General features: G+C 33.2%; 2 protein-coding genes across 3 annotated transcripts; one reads left to right on the plus strand and one right to left on the minus strand.

Moving 5' to 3' along the window:
- Nucleotides 1–4658: 4658 nt before the first annotated feature.
- LOC110711137 (tetraspanin-6-like) lies at nt 4659–7930 on the plus strand. 2 transcript variants are annotated; one of them, XM_021889518.1, is made up of 4 exons: nt 4659–5524; nt 7030–7349; nt 7510–7530; nt 7644–7930. In XM_021889518.1, coding segments are annotated over exons 1-3 (813 nt in total). In that variant the 5' UTR covers nt 4659–5032; the 3' UTR covers nt 7511–7530; nt 7644–7930. The 2 variants fall into 2 exon arrangements, with proteins under 2 accessions (XP_021745210.1, XP_021745209.1); XM_021889517.1 differs by lacking the exon at nt 7510–7530 and having other exon boundaries at nt 4663–5524.
- A 199-nt stretch (nt 7931–8129) lies between these two features.
- On the minus strand, nt 8130–18451 carry LOC110711136 (ABC transporter B family member 11-like). Its single transcript, XM_021889516.1, has 13 exons — nt 18205–18451; nt 14448–14801; nt 13753–13807; nt 13344–13519; nt 12352–12573; nt 11958–12196; nt 11301–11826; nt 10908–11181; nt 9955–10799; nt 9579–9845; nt 9200–9463; nt 8794–9087; nt 8130–8698 (listed from the first exon to the last, which is right to left on the minus strand). Exons 2-13 carry the CDS (start codon nt 14730–14732, stop codon nt 8345–8347), a joined length of 3801 nt encoding a protein of 1266 aa, XP_021745208.1. The 5' UTR covers nt 14733–14801; nt 18205–18451; the 3' UTR covers nt 8130–8344.
- Nucleotides 18452–19286: the final 835 nt, after the last annotated feature.

A 19286-nucleotide genomic window follows, 5' to 3' on the forward strand; every position in this document is an offset into this window, starting at 1 on the left:
TTAATGACAGCCACAATCACAGGCACTGTCACAAGCTCCACCTCTGTCTCAGACATCAACTCAACCTTCCCAGCCTACTGCATCTGCATCAACTCAATTGCACTTCGCCATTCGCCATTAATGGTTGCTTGCTTCCTGTCAGCAATTAACTGTGGTGAATTAACAAGAATGGAACAAAGGTGAAAATTTGGGAAGTAGTAGAAGAACAGGGTTTGCTTCGTAGTAGAAGAAGAAAAGGAGAAAAAAGAAAAAAAATTTTTTAAAAAGTTGCACGTGATTTTTTTTGGCCTGAATTCAAAAGTCAATGCCGGAATTTGGCCGGAATTGGGTCAAAGGCCCCTTTGCACAACCAAACTCACTTATAAGGACCTTTAGCGCCATCGTTTTTTTATAAGGACCTTTGTGACAAGAGAGTCACTTTAAAAATGACCTTTGTCACAATTTTTCCTATTAATTATATACTTAATTTGAAAATAATATAAGTTAAAAATTATGTAACTGTATACCACAATGAATTTAAGAAGTATGCTTTTCTTAAATGTATTGATGAACAATTATGGTTAATGTTTTTCTCTCTACAAATGAAATGTTTTAAATGGAAATGGAGTATATATGTGTTGTATATGTAATTTTGAGTACTTTATTGGAATAAAATGACAATTGTCTAATATTACATGTAACCCCTAAATGAGAATTAAGTGATCCATATATTAATATAAACCTTAGTAGGTATTGAAAAGCAGTGATTACAAATTGGGCAGGTTTAATGAAAAAACATTCAAAGGAGAGTTTCTCTCTCCATAAATTACAACCACTATTATTACTGACTACCAAATTTTTACAATTAATTTCAGCGGTTTAACGAAAAAACAAATAAAAATTAGCAGCTTTGATTAATCAGCTACAACACCACGAACAGCCAAGTTTGCAAATTGCATCCAATAACAATCTCCGTCTTCTTTTTATCTCTGCTTTGCCTTTACTGCACTCATTTGTTTATATAAAAAAGCAACAATGGATGAAGTAAATGTTGATGATTTTTTCAGTGTGGAACTATTGTTAACGGAGGAAGAGCTATTGTAGTCAGATTACATTACAGAAGAGGATCAACACGCAATAGACATAAGGCAGCTAAAATTTGAAGAAAAAAGGTTGATAGTTGATCATATGTTATCTTTATTTACTAAGGGATGATTGTTTACCTCGAGAACACAAACACAATTAGCAACTCAGTATGGTGTTCACAGAAGAAAAATTACAAGGTTGCAAGGCTGCAATGGGTGTTGGCCCATATTGCACCTACCACACCAACATCACACCCAACTTTTGCTCACATGAACAATGTTATCCATATTGATGAAAAATGGTTCTATTACCCTCATTTTATATTAATTGCAACAAAGAGATTGTTTATATCTCAAAAATATTACCCCTTTGTTGCAATTAATATAAAAGAGAGGTAGTATTTGAACCATGAGACAAGAAGGTTTTACCTTCTTTCTAAAGAAGATGATCCCTATAGGTGCCAACAACCTAAAAGATTCATGATCACCGCTATGTTTATGGACATCATATCAATGCCATTACATGATAGTAATGGCCTTATGATTTATCATGGCAATTATGATATCTTCCCATTAGTTTTTCACAAAACAAAGAAAACAAGCAAGAATAGAAAAGTAGAAACTCTAGAAACAAAAACACTGGAGAATATAACTAAGAAGCCATCAGAGACATGCTAATCAACAAGGTTACACCTGTAATCAATGAAAAGTGACCACCAAACATGGATACAATCATTCAGTGGGATAATGCAAGGCCATATACAATCCCAACTGATGAGGAATTGTTGCAGTGGCAACTCTGAATGGGTTTAACATCAATATGGTATACCAGCTCCCTCAATCCCCCTAATTTAATGTTTAGATTTAGGGTTATTTAGAACTTTTAAATTAATTCAGTTCAATCTTTTCCAAAGAATCAGAATTAAATAATTGAGAAAGTTAAAAGGCATGCAATTCATTTGATCTATCCTACCGTGAACAAGTACACATGGATCACTTTATAGAGTTATATGATTGAAATCATGAAGAATCAAAGAGGGAATAACTACAAACTGCTTCATTTAGGCAATAGAAGGTTAGACAATGAAGTAATTTTTCCCAAAAGGCTAGAAGTACTAAAGTAGTCAAAGAGGCTGTCAAATTGGTCAATGACAGATTTAGGTCTTCAAACCAACATCGACATATAAATGAATTGAAGTTAATGCAAACTAAGTACAAGTGGACCTATACATATATAGACTGCCACACTTAACCATGTTTTTGAGTATATGTAAGGGACTCTAATTTAATATTGGCTATGTGTAACTTTTGATCAATTTTATTTTATTTTTTCCCTATTTTTTTCACCTTTTATAGTGTTGTTAAAATAAGGTGTCTACCAATAGCAAAGATGAACAAATAAAATAGAGGAAGAAATTCGGAGTGGCGTGAAAAAGTCACTGCCTTTGAAAACGAATTCTGGTGCAACCGGGGTGCTCAATTGTATCCACCGGATCGTTCCCTAAGGTTACACACCACTTTCACGCTAAGACACTTTAGAATGAGAGGTGGAGCCTATGCAAATTTATGCCCAAAGAAGGAAGATCGTGTTTAGCTTACAAAAGTGTTTTGCTCTTGTGTTTAGCTTATGTGTATGGATATGTGTATATCTTTTTTCAGAAAATCTGACTTCAATATATATAGAGAAGCAAGAGGGAAGTTAAAAGATCACAAGAAGATGGAAAAGTGAAACTTAATAAGCAATTAGAGATGGTTTTAATCAACATAAAACCACCTCTTAAGTGAGGGGTTACAAAGGAAGAGTAAAGAACAAGAGAATCCAAGGAAGGAAACCAAGAGTCCGAACTCGCGCTCGGTCGGGCAAGCATCAACCAAAAGACTGGTTGCTCTCGCGCCTGGTCGGGCGAGTTCCCTTCAAATTCTAAGCTCTCTCGCGCCCGATTGGGCGACGGAACTCAAGAATTTTACAACTCTTCTTGCGCTCGGTCGGACATGAATCAGCCAATTTGAAATGCTGCTCTCGGGCCCGATCAGGCGGGGCTCGCCCGATCAGGCGTCCGGGATTGACTATTTTGGATTCCTTTCTTTACACCAACATATAGTTGAGAAATTCTTAATAGTAACCCGAATTCCTGAAACACTGAAATGGTGACTCTCCTTTTTTCTTTTATTAAAAATAACCCTATTTTCACTTATAACCTTATTTACATAAACCTGAGTCCATTTAACCTGAAACAAATGTGTCCATTTAACTTGAAACAAATGGAACACTGTCAAAACTAAATAAAGATTGATTTTGTATTATCTTGTTCTCTTTAATCAAGACGGAAATATCTAGAATATTGGGATTACAAATCTCCTTAGCTAGGAATATAATCCACTAGAGGCATGTCACTACCATCCATGCATACTATACTAAAATGTTAATAATGTCACGCAAATATAATTGTCTACATGAAAAATGACTAGACAATGCAAAGCATACGAAAGCCATTCTAAATTCTCGACATTTATTCTTTTCGAAGAGCATCGATACCAATCACCAACTACAGGAAATATGAGTCGTGAATTGAATACAATAGTAAAATATTAAAGTTAGTGGAGCCTTAAAGAGAATCAAGCAAAGCATAAAAAATACGGCAGAAGATAAGGAAGATATGAGAAAGGGCATCTTTTAATTTCTTTAGGAAGAGAGATTATTAGTTGGTGAGTACTAGTGGATCAAGGTTTTGTTCATAATTCTAAAGTTCATAAAGCAATAAAGCTCTACTCGATCATGATATTTCTAGATTAATTGATCCCTCTTTTAAATCCTTGAGTATTGCCTCGTTCTATAAAATATTATTATTGTAGTTAATGGAAATGACAAAGTGAGGTGTTAGAAATAAAAATAATAATAAATTAAGTCCTCATAATTTGTAGTTATATATATTAATTAAATAAGGATACATTTATAAGGAGTGTGTCAAGCAAATAAGAACAAAGAAAATAATTTTAAAAGATCAAATTTCATTATTTCAATGTGTGTGAATGATGATAACAATGTGTGAACTTCTTTAGATTATTTGTAATATACTCTAAATTCAAACACATACATCTTTTTCTTACTTTTATTATTACAATAGAAGGAACAAAACAACTAAAGTTGTACTTTCACTAAATATTATTAAGTGTTATTCTTAACTAATCAATGTAAAAATAAAAGTGAAATATATACACATAATAAAGAAGCTATAGCATACTTGAAACTCCGTATTATGCATATGATATTATTAGATACGTACTTCCTTAGTTCCTTTCCCACTTCTTGTTTAAGTCTATTATTACAAGGAAAACTTTCTTTATACATTCTTACTCTATTAATTACATAAATAAACTCTTTTCCTACTTAAAAAGTATAAAATGACCCTCTTTTCACTAACTTCCCCATTATCTTAATTTAAGGGAGAAAAGGGAATACTTAACGAAGGAAATTTAACAAAATCATGCCTATAATATAACAAGTAGTAACTTAGTAGCTGAGGGTTGATTTAGTCAAAGGGTAAGAACATTATTGCACATATAAAAAGTCACCTTGATTCCCTACTCATAAAAAAGCAATAACAATCAAGCTAAGTGGAGATTCATTTGCCTTTCTTTTCCTGCGTCCTTTCTTTTTACAGCATATTGGACCATATAAAATATACTCCATACTTCCATTATCACACTACTAGAGCTTAATATATAAGCACAAATTAAAGCAATCCCAATAAGCACCTACAAGTGTACAACAACCCCATCAACTCTAAAGAGACACCCATAGCATATAACTCTTCAATAATACTAATTCATCATCACCTAACAAAAATCCTTTGCTAACGTTGTTACAATCTCAAAGCACCAACTCGAAACCTAGTATAAATCGAAACAACTCTCTTACCAGCTGATACAAATGTCTAGTAGGTGGTAATAAGGCACTAAGAAAAATCATGCGTAGGTTGAGTAACACAGTAATAGGTTTCCTAAACCTATTTTCTCTCCTAGCATCAATACCCATCATTGGTGCAGGGCTTTACATGGCAAAGGATAGTACAACATGTGAGAATTTCCTCCAAACTCCGCTTCTTGTAATCGGCTTCATTGTCCTCATCATATCCCTAGCAGGGTTCATTGGTGCATGTTTTTACGTAGCATGGGCTCTGTGGGTGTACCTAGTGGTCATGTTGCTACTCATCATTGTTTTGATGGTCATAACCGTGTTCAGTTTCGTGGTTACAAGCCAAGGGGGTGGTACTCAAATTCCAGGGAGGGTTTACAGAGAGTATCACCTACAAGATTACTCCCCTTGGTTAAGGGCTAGGGTTAAAGACCCTAAGTATTGGAATAATATTAGGGGTTGTATTTTTGGATCTAAGACTTGTGCTAAGGTTGCTACTTGGACTCCTGTTGATTATCTTAGGAATGATATGACTCCTGTCCAGGTACTCCCTCTTATCCTTTTCGTTTTTCCTTACTTTTTGTTTGGTGTCTCCTCCGTCGTATTAATTTAATTGCAACATTTTTACTTTTATATGCTTGTTAAATAGATTTAAATGTTAATATCTTCATTGTCCACAACTAATAACTACTGTAAGAACTAAAGAATTTAGAATATACACTAATAAGAGTTTATCAAAATCTCACATAACTATATTTTATCTTAAATATATATCACCAAAAGTCGTTATAAGTAAAAAATCTTATTGTTTAAATGCATGTTTAAAAATTAGGCCGTATTGATGAGGTAGACTAAGTATAAATGGTAGAAATACATGTATAATTCTTTTTGACATATTTGCATATTATATTAAAGATTAAAAAGACATACAATATTGGAAGTTGGAGCACCCAAAAAATTTAATTATACTTTGTTCAATTAATCCATTTTCTTATATTCAAAGTTGAAGAAAAATATGTAGAAAGCCAGAAATTTAAAAAAAAAAAAAACTTTATTAAAAAATTACATTAAATTTTATAATATTATTTACCAAGCAATGTTTACCTCCCAAAAAAAAAAAAAAATTTAAGCAGTGGAATACCATGCAAAATTGCAAATACATACTTTTTTGCTCACTAAAAATCCAAACAAATTAAAATTAGTAATATTCATAGAATCATCTTTCTTACAAATTAATTCCATAAGTTTACTAATTATCCAAACTAATCTTCATCAAATATCTCCTTTTCTAGTAGTAAGATAAGCGAAGCAGCTTTGTTGTCCCCTTTGAAAACAATGTTCGAATAGGAAAAAAGATAGGGAGAATTTCTTTTTTGCTCGTCATTGTAAGTTGATGAAAAGGAAAGATCAGATTATAGTGGTTTAGAGGGAATTAATTCTTAATTTCCTTGTCAAAAAAAAAAAATTCTTAATTTCTTTTGCATGGTCCATCCTTTTACTTTTTAAATAAATATTCATCTTGCTCTTGTTGCAATTTGCATAAGATATTTTATCTATGATATATCATAATCCTACTTTTTTTTTTCTTAAAAGTTTTTACTTTATAAATCTTTAATTAGGAAATTAGATGGCTTAAGAGAACTAACTCGTACGAAAAGTTACTGATCAAAGAAAGATTAAAGAACGAAACTTTAATTTTGAATGACAAGCTAATTCTTGAATAAATAATAATTTTGTATGTATTGCATCCTCATACAAAATAATAAAAGGTTTAGGATAGAAAACATAATTTTGCAATTCATAATTAGTTGTTTTATTGTTTCTATCTTCGATCTTTGAAGTTATGTCATATGTCTATTATTTGAATTTGTTAGTTGTGTAAGTGATATTATATCATCTCTTCAATCGAGCACTTCGTATAAAATAATTCTAACAGAAAAATTAAATCATAAACCATTTGTTTTACGATAAGAAAAGTGACAATCTTTTTAATATATTCTAAAATAGTTTATGCGACTACTAATTTGATAAAAGGAAATGTATATACAGTCGGGATGCTGTAAGCCACCAACATCATGTACATACGGGCAAGATCCGGTTATGATGGTACAAGATCCGGATTGCTACAAATGGAACAACGACCCGAATTTGCTATGCTACGAGTGTGATTCTTGCAAGGCTGGAGTACTCGAGTCAATAAGGAGGGATTGGCACAAATTGTCTGTCCTCAATGTAGTTATGCTTATCTTGCTCATTGGCATATACTCCATTGGTTGTTGTGCATTCCAAAACACTCGTCGGGCCGAAACTGATTACCCGTATGGCCATAACCGTATGACCAAAGTCCGACCCAGATGGGACTTCTACTGGTGAGTTATTCTCACAATGATTTTTTGTTTATTTATCTTACTTTCAAAATGTCGTCTTAAGACATAAACTTATACACAAAGGGTGACTTTCCCTGAATCATATATACCTCGTTTTTTTTCTTTTCTTTTTTTTTTTTTTTTTTTTTTTAACCACTTACAGATTTCTTTTGACCATATATAGGTAAGAATTTGTTTAATATTTCATTGGCTTTTATAATTTAAATTTTTCTTTTTCCCCTTTCATTTATTTTTCATAAACTTTATGGTAACAAAACAACTTTCAATTCTTTTCAGGTGGAGATGGTGGCGTGATAGAAGAGAACAGCTTTGGTAGACTAGTAACTTTTTATTTTTTATTTTTTTTATTTTTTATGCCTTTTTTTGTTTTAGTTTGATGGAGCCAAAAGTGGTGTTATATTCCATGTTGTGCATGTTCTTGGTTCCTCTTTCTAGTACAAACGAAGGGTCAACCCTTTTTTCTCCTGTTAAGCTTGTATCTATATATTAGATAGGGTTGTATCAATATTGGCTTATGGATACGTTTAAAGGTTTTGTAGAGTGATGGGAATTTGGTTATTTTATCTCGGCTTTTGGTATAATTAACTAAAACAACGTTACATTATATTAAGCATAAGGTTTAATAAAGTAATACTCCCTTTGTCCCTTTTTGTTTGCACCATTTGCCCAAAAAGTTCTCACAAAAAGTAGGTCCATGGTGCAAATAAAAAGGGACTGAGGGAGTAATTACACATGTAGATCGGGATATGCCGCTTTCAAAAATTGTTCATATGAAATTTTTTTCTTTTATTAAAATAATGACATGTATATCGACTATTCAACTTCTGTTAATGATAAATTAACACTATATAGTATCTAGATGAAGAGAATGCCACTCAACACCATCTAGCTTGTTCAACGTTTCAACATATATATTGTCTTTCAACTTAGTTTGATTGTATACAAATTATGTACAATTTTTTTTTTCTCCTAGAAGACTAGGAAGCAGCGCTTATATGAAGTGCAACCAAGGAAGCATAAATTCCATCCTTAATACGAATCAGATTTTCATGCTTCCCTTTCTCTGCAACTACACCATTTTTAATCACTGCAATCGCGTCAGCATTCTTTATGGTGGACAATCTATGAGCAACAACAATAGTAGTACGGTTCACCATGACTTGATCTAATGCATCTTGCACTACCCTCTCTGATTCAGCATCAAGCGCGCTTGTAGCTTCATCCAATAGTAGTATTCTGGGATTCTTCACTATGGCACGTGCAATCGCAACTCGTTGCTTTTGGCCTCCAGAAAGTTGTACTCCTCTTTCACCCACAACAGTATCATAGCCCTACAACATAAATTTCATATAAGATCCTAATTTTTGTACAAATAAACATAATCTTGGTCTACTAAATATTATATTGTAACAGACAAAACCAATACCTGTTGCAAACTACTGATGAAATCGTGAGCATTTGCTAGCTTAGCAGCTGTTATAATTTCATCCTCAGTTGCATTGCCTCCATTTCCATATGCAATGTTAAGTCTTATCGTTTCATTAAACAGAACAGGTTCTTGGCTTACGAGGCCCATTTGTTGTCTTAACCACTTTAATCGAAGCTTTTGAATTTTAATCTCGTCTAATGTAATAGAACCAGAATCATGATCATAGAATCTTTGCAACAGGGAAATGACAGTTGATTTTCCGCTGCCACTTTCTCCAACAATAGCTACTGTCTACAAAATCGATGATATAAATTTGATTAAAAATTTTACAAAACATTTTGTTTTGTATGATTTTAAGTTGCATTTGTTTTCAAACAAAAAAAATCTGTAGTAAGAAGTATACCTTTCCTGCATGAATTGTCAGGCACAGGTCTTGAAAAATCTGAACTTCAGGCCTAGTTGGATAAGTAAAGCTCACATGTCGAAGTTGAATTTCACCCTTGACATGATCAATTATCATCCCTGATTCATCACTTGAGTTTATCTTAGACTTGCGATCAAGAATCGCGAATACAGAAGCTGTGGCACTCTTGGCTTTGCTGGTATCCGGAGCCAAAGAGCTTGTTTGCGATATTCCTACTGCTGCCATTGCAAGTGCAAAGAAAACCTGCAGTAGTATAAGATTTGTCAGACATGTAAACTAAATATATTACATGAAATGTTTGCATGACTATATTTTGCAAGCAAAGGAGTTGATGATTAGAGAAGAGATGTGTACTTACTCTGAAAACATCAGGAAATGTTGTTTTTCCATGGCCAACAAGTTGTGCTCCCGCGTAAAAACAAATGCCATATACACCAAATAGGAAAGCAAAGGCTAACCCAAAACCCGCCCCACTAATCAATCCTCGCTTTATACCAGCTTTTATAGGGGCTTCACATTTCTTTTCATATAATCGAATTATCTTCTCCTCTGCACAGAAAGATGCAACTGTTCTAATACTCCCAACTGCGTCATTAGCAACTTGGCTAGCCTCCTCATACTTTTTCTGTAGAATAAACAAAAGAAAAAACAATGATAAGTATTCTAATTCTCAACAATTTATATCTTATTGAGTTAAAAATTATATGCTAACAGAGAAAGAAAGAAGAGAGGACCTTAGCATCAGCACTAAATCCCTGCATAAACTTTACTTGGAGATAACCACTGAGTCCAATGAGAGGGATTAAGAAAAGGACAATCAATGATAGAATCCAGTTTGAAAGGAAAGCGATTAGCAAACCCGTTAAAGCAGAGGAAATATTTTGAACAAGCAAGCCCAACGCGTCTCCAACTAAAGAGCGCACAGTTGCAGCATCAGCTGATAGCCTTGCACCTATGGCACCACTTGAATTCTCAGCCTCATCAAACCAACCAATTTCCATGTGCACTACTCTCTCGAAGCATAATGTTCTTATCCTTCGTATCAACTTACAACCAGCTACGGCAAAGAAATAAGTTCTAGCAGGATATGATATCAGTGCTCCTAAGCCAATTACTACGAACATAAGGGCCCAAAACCTTGAGTCCTTTCTCAAGATATCATGTGGCTTGTAAAACATTTCAATCGCACTAGCGAATATTATGCTGAACACTGGAAATACTGCGCCGCTAGCAATTGCAGATAGACATCCCAATACAAGTACTGGGATTTCAGGCTTGTTGAGCGAGGCCAAACGCTTTATAGAAACTTCTGATTGCTTTACAACAGGTGATGAAGTTACAATGTTTGCTTCGGGGTCTGCTGTTAGTCCAGACACTGCTGTGAAAGAGTCGTCGTGAGCACTACTAATCCTCCCTGAGGATCCTTGGCTTAAAGATCTTAATGATGATCTTCTTTGACTAGATTGACTCCACATTTCTCTTGCATCAGTTGCTTGTTCCGACTCTTTTTTCATATCTTGTAAGCGTATTAGTTGAGAGTACGCTCCCTCAGGATTGTTGAGTAATTCAGAGTGCATACCTGAATTGCGCAACAAAGCAAGCAAACTGTCAAGATAATTAATAAAAGACAAACAAAAAATTGAAATCACTTACAAAATTTTGTATTGAACATAAGGTAGAAGCTTGCCTTTTTCAACCACTTTTCCTTGATGAATGACAACAATCGTATCAGCATTTCTTACTGTACTCAAACGATGGGCTACGATAATAGTCGTTCGATTTACCATAATCCTATCTAATGCTTCCTGCACAATCCTCTCTGATTCTGCATCAAGTGCACTTGTAGCTTCATCCAAAAGTAAAATCCGCGGATCTTTCAGAATGGCCCTTGCTATGGCTACCCTTTGTTTCTGCCCTCCTGACAGTTGTGTTCCATGTTCACCAACCAATGTTTCCAGTCCCTACAAGTTTAATTTCATTTATTTATATATATTAAGATCATGACTATAATCAACATTTGCCTAATCCATACAAGTTTAATTGAAATGTAAAAGGACTTAAAGAAACTTGAAGATCAAACCTGTGGTAATTTATCGATAAACTTAGCAGCATTTGCAAGCTCTGTTGCTGCTCTTATTTCTTCAATTGTGGCACCATCTTTCCCATATGCAATGTTCTCTTTGATGGACGAACCAAACAACACAGGCTCTTGACTAACTAAGCCAATTTTTTGCCTAATCCATCTTAGCTGATATTCTTTTATGTTAATTCCATCAATCAAAACTTCACCTGCTTGTGGATCATAAAATCTCTCTATAAGACTGATCACTGTCGATTTACCACTCCCACTTTGCCCAACTAAAGCCGCTGTTGTGCCACTTGAGATACTGAGAGAAAATCCATTAAATATTTTCTCGTCAGGTCTTGTTGGGTAACTAAAATGAACATCTTTAAACTCTGTATCTCCATGAATGTCATCTAGTACTTTCCCATTGGGATCAAAAGGGTCAATATCTGGCTTTCGAGTGATGGTCTCGAACATCTTGTATGCTGCTGCCTGGCCTGCTGCAAACGCTGTCATGTTGGGAGATGCTTGCCCCAGTGACCTGCATCAATTTCAAATATAATACATTTTTATCAAAGAACGAAAATCATACAAAAAATGCTAAGATAAATGTGATTACAATATATGTCCCGGTGCATGAGAAGACTGCTAAGACCAAAATTGTGGACTTACATAGAACCAATAATGACGCCGACAATGACATTAATGACGTCGCCACCAGTGTAATCTCCATGGAGAATCCTCCTTGAGCCGAACCAAATGGCTAAGGCATAACTGCTAAAGATTACAAACGTCAAGACACCTAGTCCTATCCCTGTAATAACGCCTTCTTGTATACCTGAAGTATAGGCACTTGCAATTGCTTTATTGAATTTTTCAATAGCTTGTTTCTCTCCTGTAAATGAGGCCACCTAAAGAAGAAATTATGTTCAAATTTATGAGGCCACCTAAAGAAGAAATTTCGTTCAAATGTAAAGAGTATAATATAACTAAATAAATGTATACAAAAAGACTAACATACAAATTCACAAAATTTCATGAAGAAGTTAGTTAAAATCGAACTCACAGTTCTTATTGAGCCTATAGTTTGCTCTACAACAATCGCGGCCTTTGCATAAGCAGTTTGCCCCTTTGTAGCCATTTTTGAGAATATTATGGTCATGAATGCACCCGCACTTGCAAGAAATGGTATTACCGACAGCATAACAAGAGTAAGAAGCCATCCTTTGATGAATGCAACCACAAAACCTCCAAAGAATGTTGCTATCAGTTGTATAAATTGCCCTACCTTAAAATAGATGAATAAACCATAATATTAATCATTTCAATACAGTAGTTTAGCATCTTGTTACAAGAATCATATCATCGATGATAATAATGTTTGGTGTGGCCCAAATTTTTAGGCCCACTATTTTAATGGAGTATTTATGCATATTCTAGAAGTTTTCGAGAAAATCATACAAGGTTAGTTCTTGCTCATATTTTCTCTAGAATTATTTACTTGAACATTATAGAAAATTATTAACATCGGAAGCAACTACAACACATGATTCCTAAATGTTCTAGAATATTATGGCTACAAGAATGATAGAGGAATTTCTGGAATCTTACCACCATTTTTTCCAAGCTACATCTTCAACTATAATATAGGTCATGGACATTCAATCAACATACACACTAGAAGCCGTACTCATACATAAGCCTTTCTACCCTCCTTGTATACAATACACCTTCTCTGTACGAATCCACTATTTCCTTTTGTATTACTCTTTCGTGAGTTCCTATAGTAAGAGTTTGCTTCTAGTACTCATCCTTTCAAGGGTTCTTGTACTATCCTTGAAGGGGTGAGTACTATTTTTCGATATTACTCATCCTTGCTCGTCGTTCTTGGTTTTTTTCGATATTTTTCCCATGTTAAATATTGTGTGATCATTTTTTTACTATTTGTCTTGCCTTTATCTTTCTCCTAATTATTTTCTCAATCTTATCCTATTCCATTTGCTTCTGCTGTACACACTCACCAACCCTAACAAATAAGATAAGAGCTATATAGGTTACCTTTTCCCCAATGGCGTCTTGTATCAGAACTGTGTCGCCAGACATCCTACCAATTACTTCTCCGGTAGTAATTTCTTTGTCAAAGAAGGCAATGTCTTGTCTGAGTATAGTTTTTAAGTACAAATTCCTCATTCTGGCTGCTTGTCTTTCTCCAGTAACCATCCAACAAGCTACTTCTGCCAAAGTTAAAGATGTGCATTAGCAAACGTGTTACGCGTATACTTAAAAGTAGTTCTTTAACTATCAATGATACATAGCCTAGTTTAATTTTAGATTACTCTCGAACGTATGAAGGTTCATCCTAGAAGATTTTTCCAACAATCTAAGGCATTATAGCTGCTGACTTTAATATAATAAAAAGAATATAAATTAACAACAAATAATAAGATAAAGAGCTTAATAAGCTTACGAAGAAATGCAGCAACTAAAGCTCCAACGGCCAAGTAAGCAAAATTCAAAGATACCTGCAAAAGTTAATGGTGAGAGTGCTGAAGATTTGAAATGTGCAAACTACCGTTCAATTAATTTTGTTTTTATACCGTTCGATTAATTTTGTTTATATATGGTGTGAACACAACTATTCATTAAATTTCGTAATATATTGTGTAACTAAGGTGTTTGGTTAGATCATAGAATGATATGTATGTTCTTGAAGTTTTGAGTGAAACTAAGATTGCATTGTTCTTGAACTTGATTCTTAATATCATGTGCCTGATTTGATTGATGTTTTTTTGGAGGGTTAAATATTGGAATGAGACAAATTTTTCCAACCCAAACACATGTTTATGAGCCCTTTATATTGGAGGTTTGAATAGGATCATATTTTAAAATCATAAATTTATCGATCAGACACATGATATGAGTTTCATTTATTCTATTTAAACATATGCCTCATACTTTTAACTTGTAAACCAAACACCCGTAAGATGTATCTAACTAATTAGTATTTACTAATACTAATGATGTTCAAATGGAGGTTTCACATTCCCTAATATTGTACACACTCCTTCGTAGTTGAAACATCCCTTTCCCTTATAAATGATTATGAGAAATTAGGAAAATTTGACAATCAATAATTTCAATCATATTGAACAATAACATTACCTTGGATACAACATGGATGACATCCTTGGTATTCTGATTTTGGCCAAAAGCATCAACTAAGTCACCAACAAGGATAGCCATCAAGGGCATAGCTACACCATTTGCAATAGCACCAATTGAGCCAACGGTCATCAATACCTTATCAGTAGAATCGGCAAAAGCAAAGAGTTTGTAGAAAGGGACTTTGTTACTAGTCTCATTATTTTCTCCCTTCTTGCTTTCATTTTCATTCCACTGTGTTGCATCTGAAGCCGACATTGTTGCCTCATCAACTCCATTATTCATCTTGTCTATATATCTCAACAACCAAATCCAAAGACTAAAGATGGTTGTACTTGGCTCTTAGCTAGTTACCTGCAGTATATCATAAGTATTAAATAATGAAATGTGACATGCATGTACATGTGCATGAGATCTTTGTTGCATGACAATGCATGGCCGGATGAGCTTGAGAATAATGGTTTATAATTGGATTTTCTTATACGTCTTGTGTAATGCCTCGACTTCTAGATACAAGACACTAGTATTAAGATTTTTCTACCTTCGTTTCATTTACTTTGTAAATTTGGGGTATTATTTGTGAAATATAAGATATTAAAAGTTGTAAATAATATAAAACAAAGATAACAGACTAATAGCTACCAACGAAAATTGTTGAAGCTTAAGAGTTTTGATGATGATGAATAAAAGCAAACTTCAACTAATGATTTCTCTAAGTGTTGTGATTAGAACAAGTGAAGTTGACTTTGAAAGTGGAAGAGTAACCTGACTATGAAGACTCAAGGAGATCCTAAGCAAAGTTAAAAAATAGAAGAAGAGTTCCTCAATGGAACTAACTGAGTTCCCAAACAGGAACACTAAGAGAAGTTCCCTAACAGGAGCTTGATAGCAAGTTGAGAATATTGACTTGGTCTACGTCGAAGACAACAAGTTCTATAAGAACTTGGCCTAAGAAGTTCCAGCAAGGAGCTGGAGAATGAAGGACAACAGGAACTTAGTCCTGGTCTGCGTGAAGCCCAAGTATCCTTAACTTGTAGCGATTGATGAGACAATCTAGCTAGAGAATATAAGTTTTTGTTAAGTTTATTTTTCTAAGGATTATATTGTTGTAAATATGTTAGGAAAGTTTATGCATGTAATTTATTAGAAGCGTGACAAAGCTTGGCAAGCTTTAAAAATGGAAAGTTTATAAAAGATAAGTTTTAATTTATGAAAAGTTTTTTGAAAGATTTTATTCTATGAAATCCGGGTTTTACAAAATAACATTCTTTTCATAAATTATATCTTTGATAAGTTTTCTAAAAAGATTTTCTTCTTAAGAGATTTACATATAACGTGTTATTATGAAAATGGTAATTTTATAATTTCTATCTTTTGAAAACCCTACTTTACATACGAGTACTTCTTGTACATAAAGTAGAATTCATATTTTACACAACTTTGCGAGTTTATGCGTGAAGAATCTGAAGAGAGCTCTAAAGTGTAAGTTTGCCAAGTCTAAACTTTGTCATATTAGTTTCGGATTCCATGTGTAGCTTTCCAGTCACATATTAGAGTCAAAGAGTTTGTATTGTTTTGGTTTGGGTGAGTGTTAAGCATATTGCATACAGATTGTAGGCTTCAAGGTTGAGGCTGAGAGTGTGAGCATTCAGGGTGTGCCAGATGAATCTAAGTTAGGGACTTAGGTTGGGTAGGTAGGATAGGGTCCTATCAAGTAGCAGGTTCAGTTAGGAACTTGTGAGAAAGATCTGGATTATAATAGGTTGTAACTAGGATTGTTTTGGCCTATTTTAGTGGATTGATTTGGTGTGTAAAATTCCTTGGAGGGTCGAGGTTTTAATTCCAGTTGGGCTCTGTAAGGTTTCCTCGTAAAATCCTGTGTGCTTTGCTAAGTTCCTTTTATATTCTGTTTTAATTTTGCAAAAGTAGTCACTAGGAACTCACATACAATTCACCCACCTATTGTAGTGTTCGTCTCAACTAACAGAAACCTATGGTGCATCACATGTTTTAGCTTCTTAACGGAGATACAAGGCGATATAATAACTTCATAGTTGTCTAAAATAGACTATAACTTCATAATTTCTTGTGTTTATTGAGCTGTAATTAGGTACTTGATTGTGTGTGTGTTTATAGAGGTTGAAGAAACTCATTAAGGCAAGCAGTTGGCTCATTTTTAGGGTTTGGCAATTGCAATACCATAGTATGTCTAAGGGAGGAAGAAAATCGGGTAAATCTACAATTTTTGTGAGCAACTTTAATTTTATTGGTGGCATGGGGAAGTTTGTGACATTTGGCAATTGGCATACAAGTAACAAGTTTGACCATTGAAGACTTGCATTGGATCAAGTCAAAGTATTTCATGAAATTTCCACTATTCTTAATTGTTTGCTATATTTTTCTTCTTGGATTCAAAGTACATCAACTTTAACCTTGTATTCTCATTGTATTATAAGAAAAAATATAATCATTTAAGATTTAAATTTATTAGGATATAGAGGTAAAATTTTAGAATATTAAGTAGTTATACATTTTAATGATACATAGGTGTACCACTATATATATAATAATTTAACATTTTTATTGAGACCTTGAATAATAAAAATAATACATATAAAAAAAATGGAGGAAAACGTATATCATATTCTAGACTATTATAGTGTTTTTATGCTACATACAAGTCCATCAGGGCTACTTTTAATTAACAATAGGATGATTAACCCAAGACTTTCGAAAGTTAGTCATCTTCCCCTTTTTTTTATTTGTCAATGTTGCCATATATATATATATATGTAGGACAACTAATCCGTACATGCGTATTATCTTCCAATTAAATTAAGATAATACCATACACTTGAATAATAATTCCAGCAATCCAGCTCTCTTTCGATCGGTCAAAAATGCGAGTATAAGTAAAAGTTGGTTGTTAAACTTAGATGATCAAGTGATGTGGCCAAAGAAATTATATTGAATCATTCCGAACATATAAAAGTACGTTTAAGATTAAATAACCTACAAGTTCCTTTCAATGTTACATCAAGATTACAAAATTTGTAGAAAAATAAGTTTATGATTATATATAATCACTAATTTTAAAGGTATTTAAAAGTAAATATCATAAGTTGGCCGGCCCGGTTCTAGCCTAGTCAACTCTACCTTAAGACAAATTTGACTCAATGCAACTAGTTTAGGGCAATAAAAAAAAAAATCACATATGGATCATCAACACATAAGCTTGGGCATATATGTTCCTTCTATCCTTAAAATCACATATGTTTTTTTTTTTTTTTTTTTTTTTTTTTTTTTTTTTTTTTTTTTTTTTTTTTTTTCTCTCTCTCTCTCTCTCTTTTGATGAAAATAAAAAGACTATTACCAATCGTACACGTTTTCTCAATTTTTTTTTAAAAAAGGTCGATAATGTGTGTAATACTCACTACTCAGGGTCAACCCACCTCCCCCCTCCGCCCAAAGAAAACAGAAGACCTACTTCAATATCAAGATCTTAAACCTAATCGAATAAATCCTTAGTAGTCCTCATTAGACCACAGAAGAGACTTCATATAGTTATAACATGACTTTAGAAAACATCATTTCGAAACTTCTTTTATAATTAGAATAAGATACAACCTATGTTCTAGAATAATTAATCTTAAATACATATAAGTACATAACTCTTGGCGTCTATAAATAATTAATCATGTTTTCCTACCTCTCATTCTTTCTTTCTTGCTTAAAAATAAATACACAAAGTACTTACCTAGAGAAAATGGCTTTCTGCTCCTTCCTTTTATAGCAATCCATGTTTCTGAGTTGATTTTCATCTTTCTCCCATTTTTCTGCCTCAACTTTAAATTGTTACCTTGTTTTTGATATGATTCAATTAGTGTTTATATCTATGTATTCCTTCCAGTATTCTTCAATTGTTATGATGGTCCTTATATATGCATGAATTTCGTATATAATTTTTAAGAGGAGGTGCTTAATTTAATGTTGGTCAAACATTTTAGTTACTGTATATAGTAAGATTTCATTCGTATAATGAGTATTTTATTAAATAAAAAATGTGTTGTACTTGTTATGCGTTTACTTAAGCCTTGCTGAGCAAACTTTTTAATCCTATTGGCTGGATTAGCTAAGTCTAGTGATCTAATTCGCTATGTTTGGTCAAAAATTAGACCAACACCCAAAGGAGGTGATTAATTTATTAATTTTTACCGGATTAGCCCCGTATGATGTATGATTATAATACGAATAATAGTATTTTTTTTTGCTAATTTGTGTGAAATAAGTAGTAAAAATAATTTGGTTTAAAAAAAATAGTAAAAATAATTTAAACAAAACAAAACATAATACATCGTGAGCTTTCTCAGTAGATAAATAAATCATGGCATTCCTGTTACCCGAACAATTTTCGATGCTAAAAAAATTAATGATATGCAAATCGATACCTTAGTTGACATACAAAACGAGGCATTTACATTAATATTTTCTCAATTTCGAGGTTATTTTGGATTCTTTAGAGACAAAATGATCGACCTCCTTAATGGAATAATTTTCGGCACGTAAAACAAAAAAATCTAATAGTTAACGAGTGGGCCCACTAACGGTTTAGAAACGATTAGAAGGTAAATGTATACATTTGGATTTTTGATGGTAATAAATTTTAAAAATAAAAAAAAAAAATTAAATAGGCATTAAAAATCAAAGTAGGATTATTTAGAGGTATCAAAAGTCAAAACTTCTAAATAAATACAAAGTATATTGTGATTACAAAATATGGAAGGAGTATCTGAGGTACCATGACACACTGAATGATGTACACATGAACATGTTAAGAAC

Source organism: Chenopodium quinoa, unplaced genomic scaffold (genome assembly GCF_001683475.1).
Source record: "Chenopodium quinoa cultivar QQ74 unplaced genomic scaffold, ASM168347v1, whole genome shotgun sequence".
NCBI classification, from domain to species: Eukaryota; Viridiplantae; Streptophyta; class Magnoliopsida; order Caryophyllales; family Amaranthaceae; genus Chenopodium; species Chenopodium quinoa.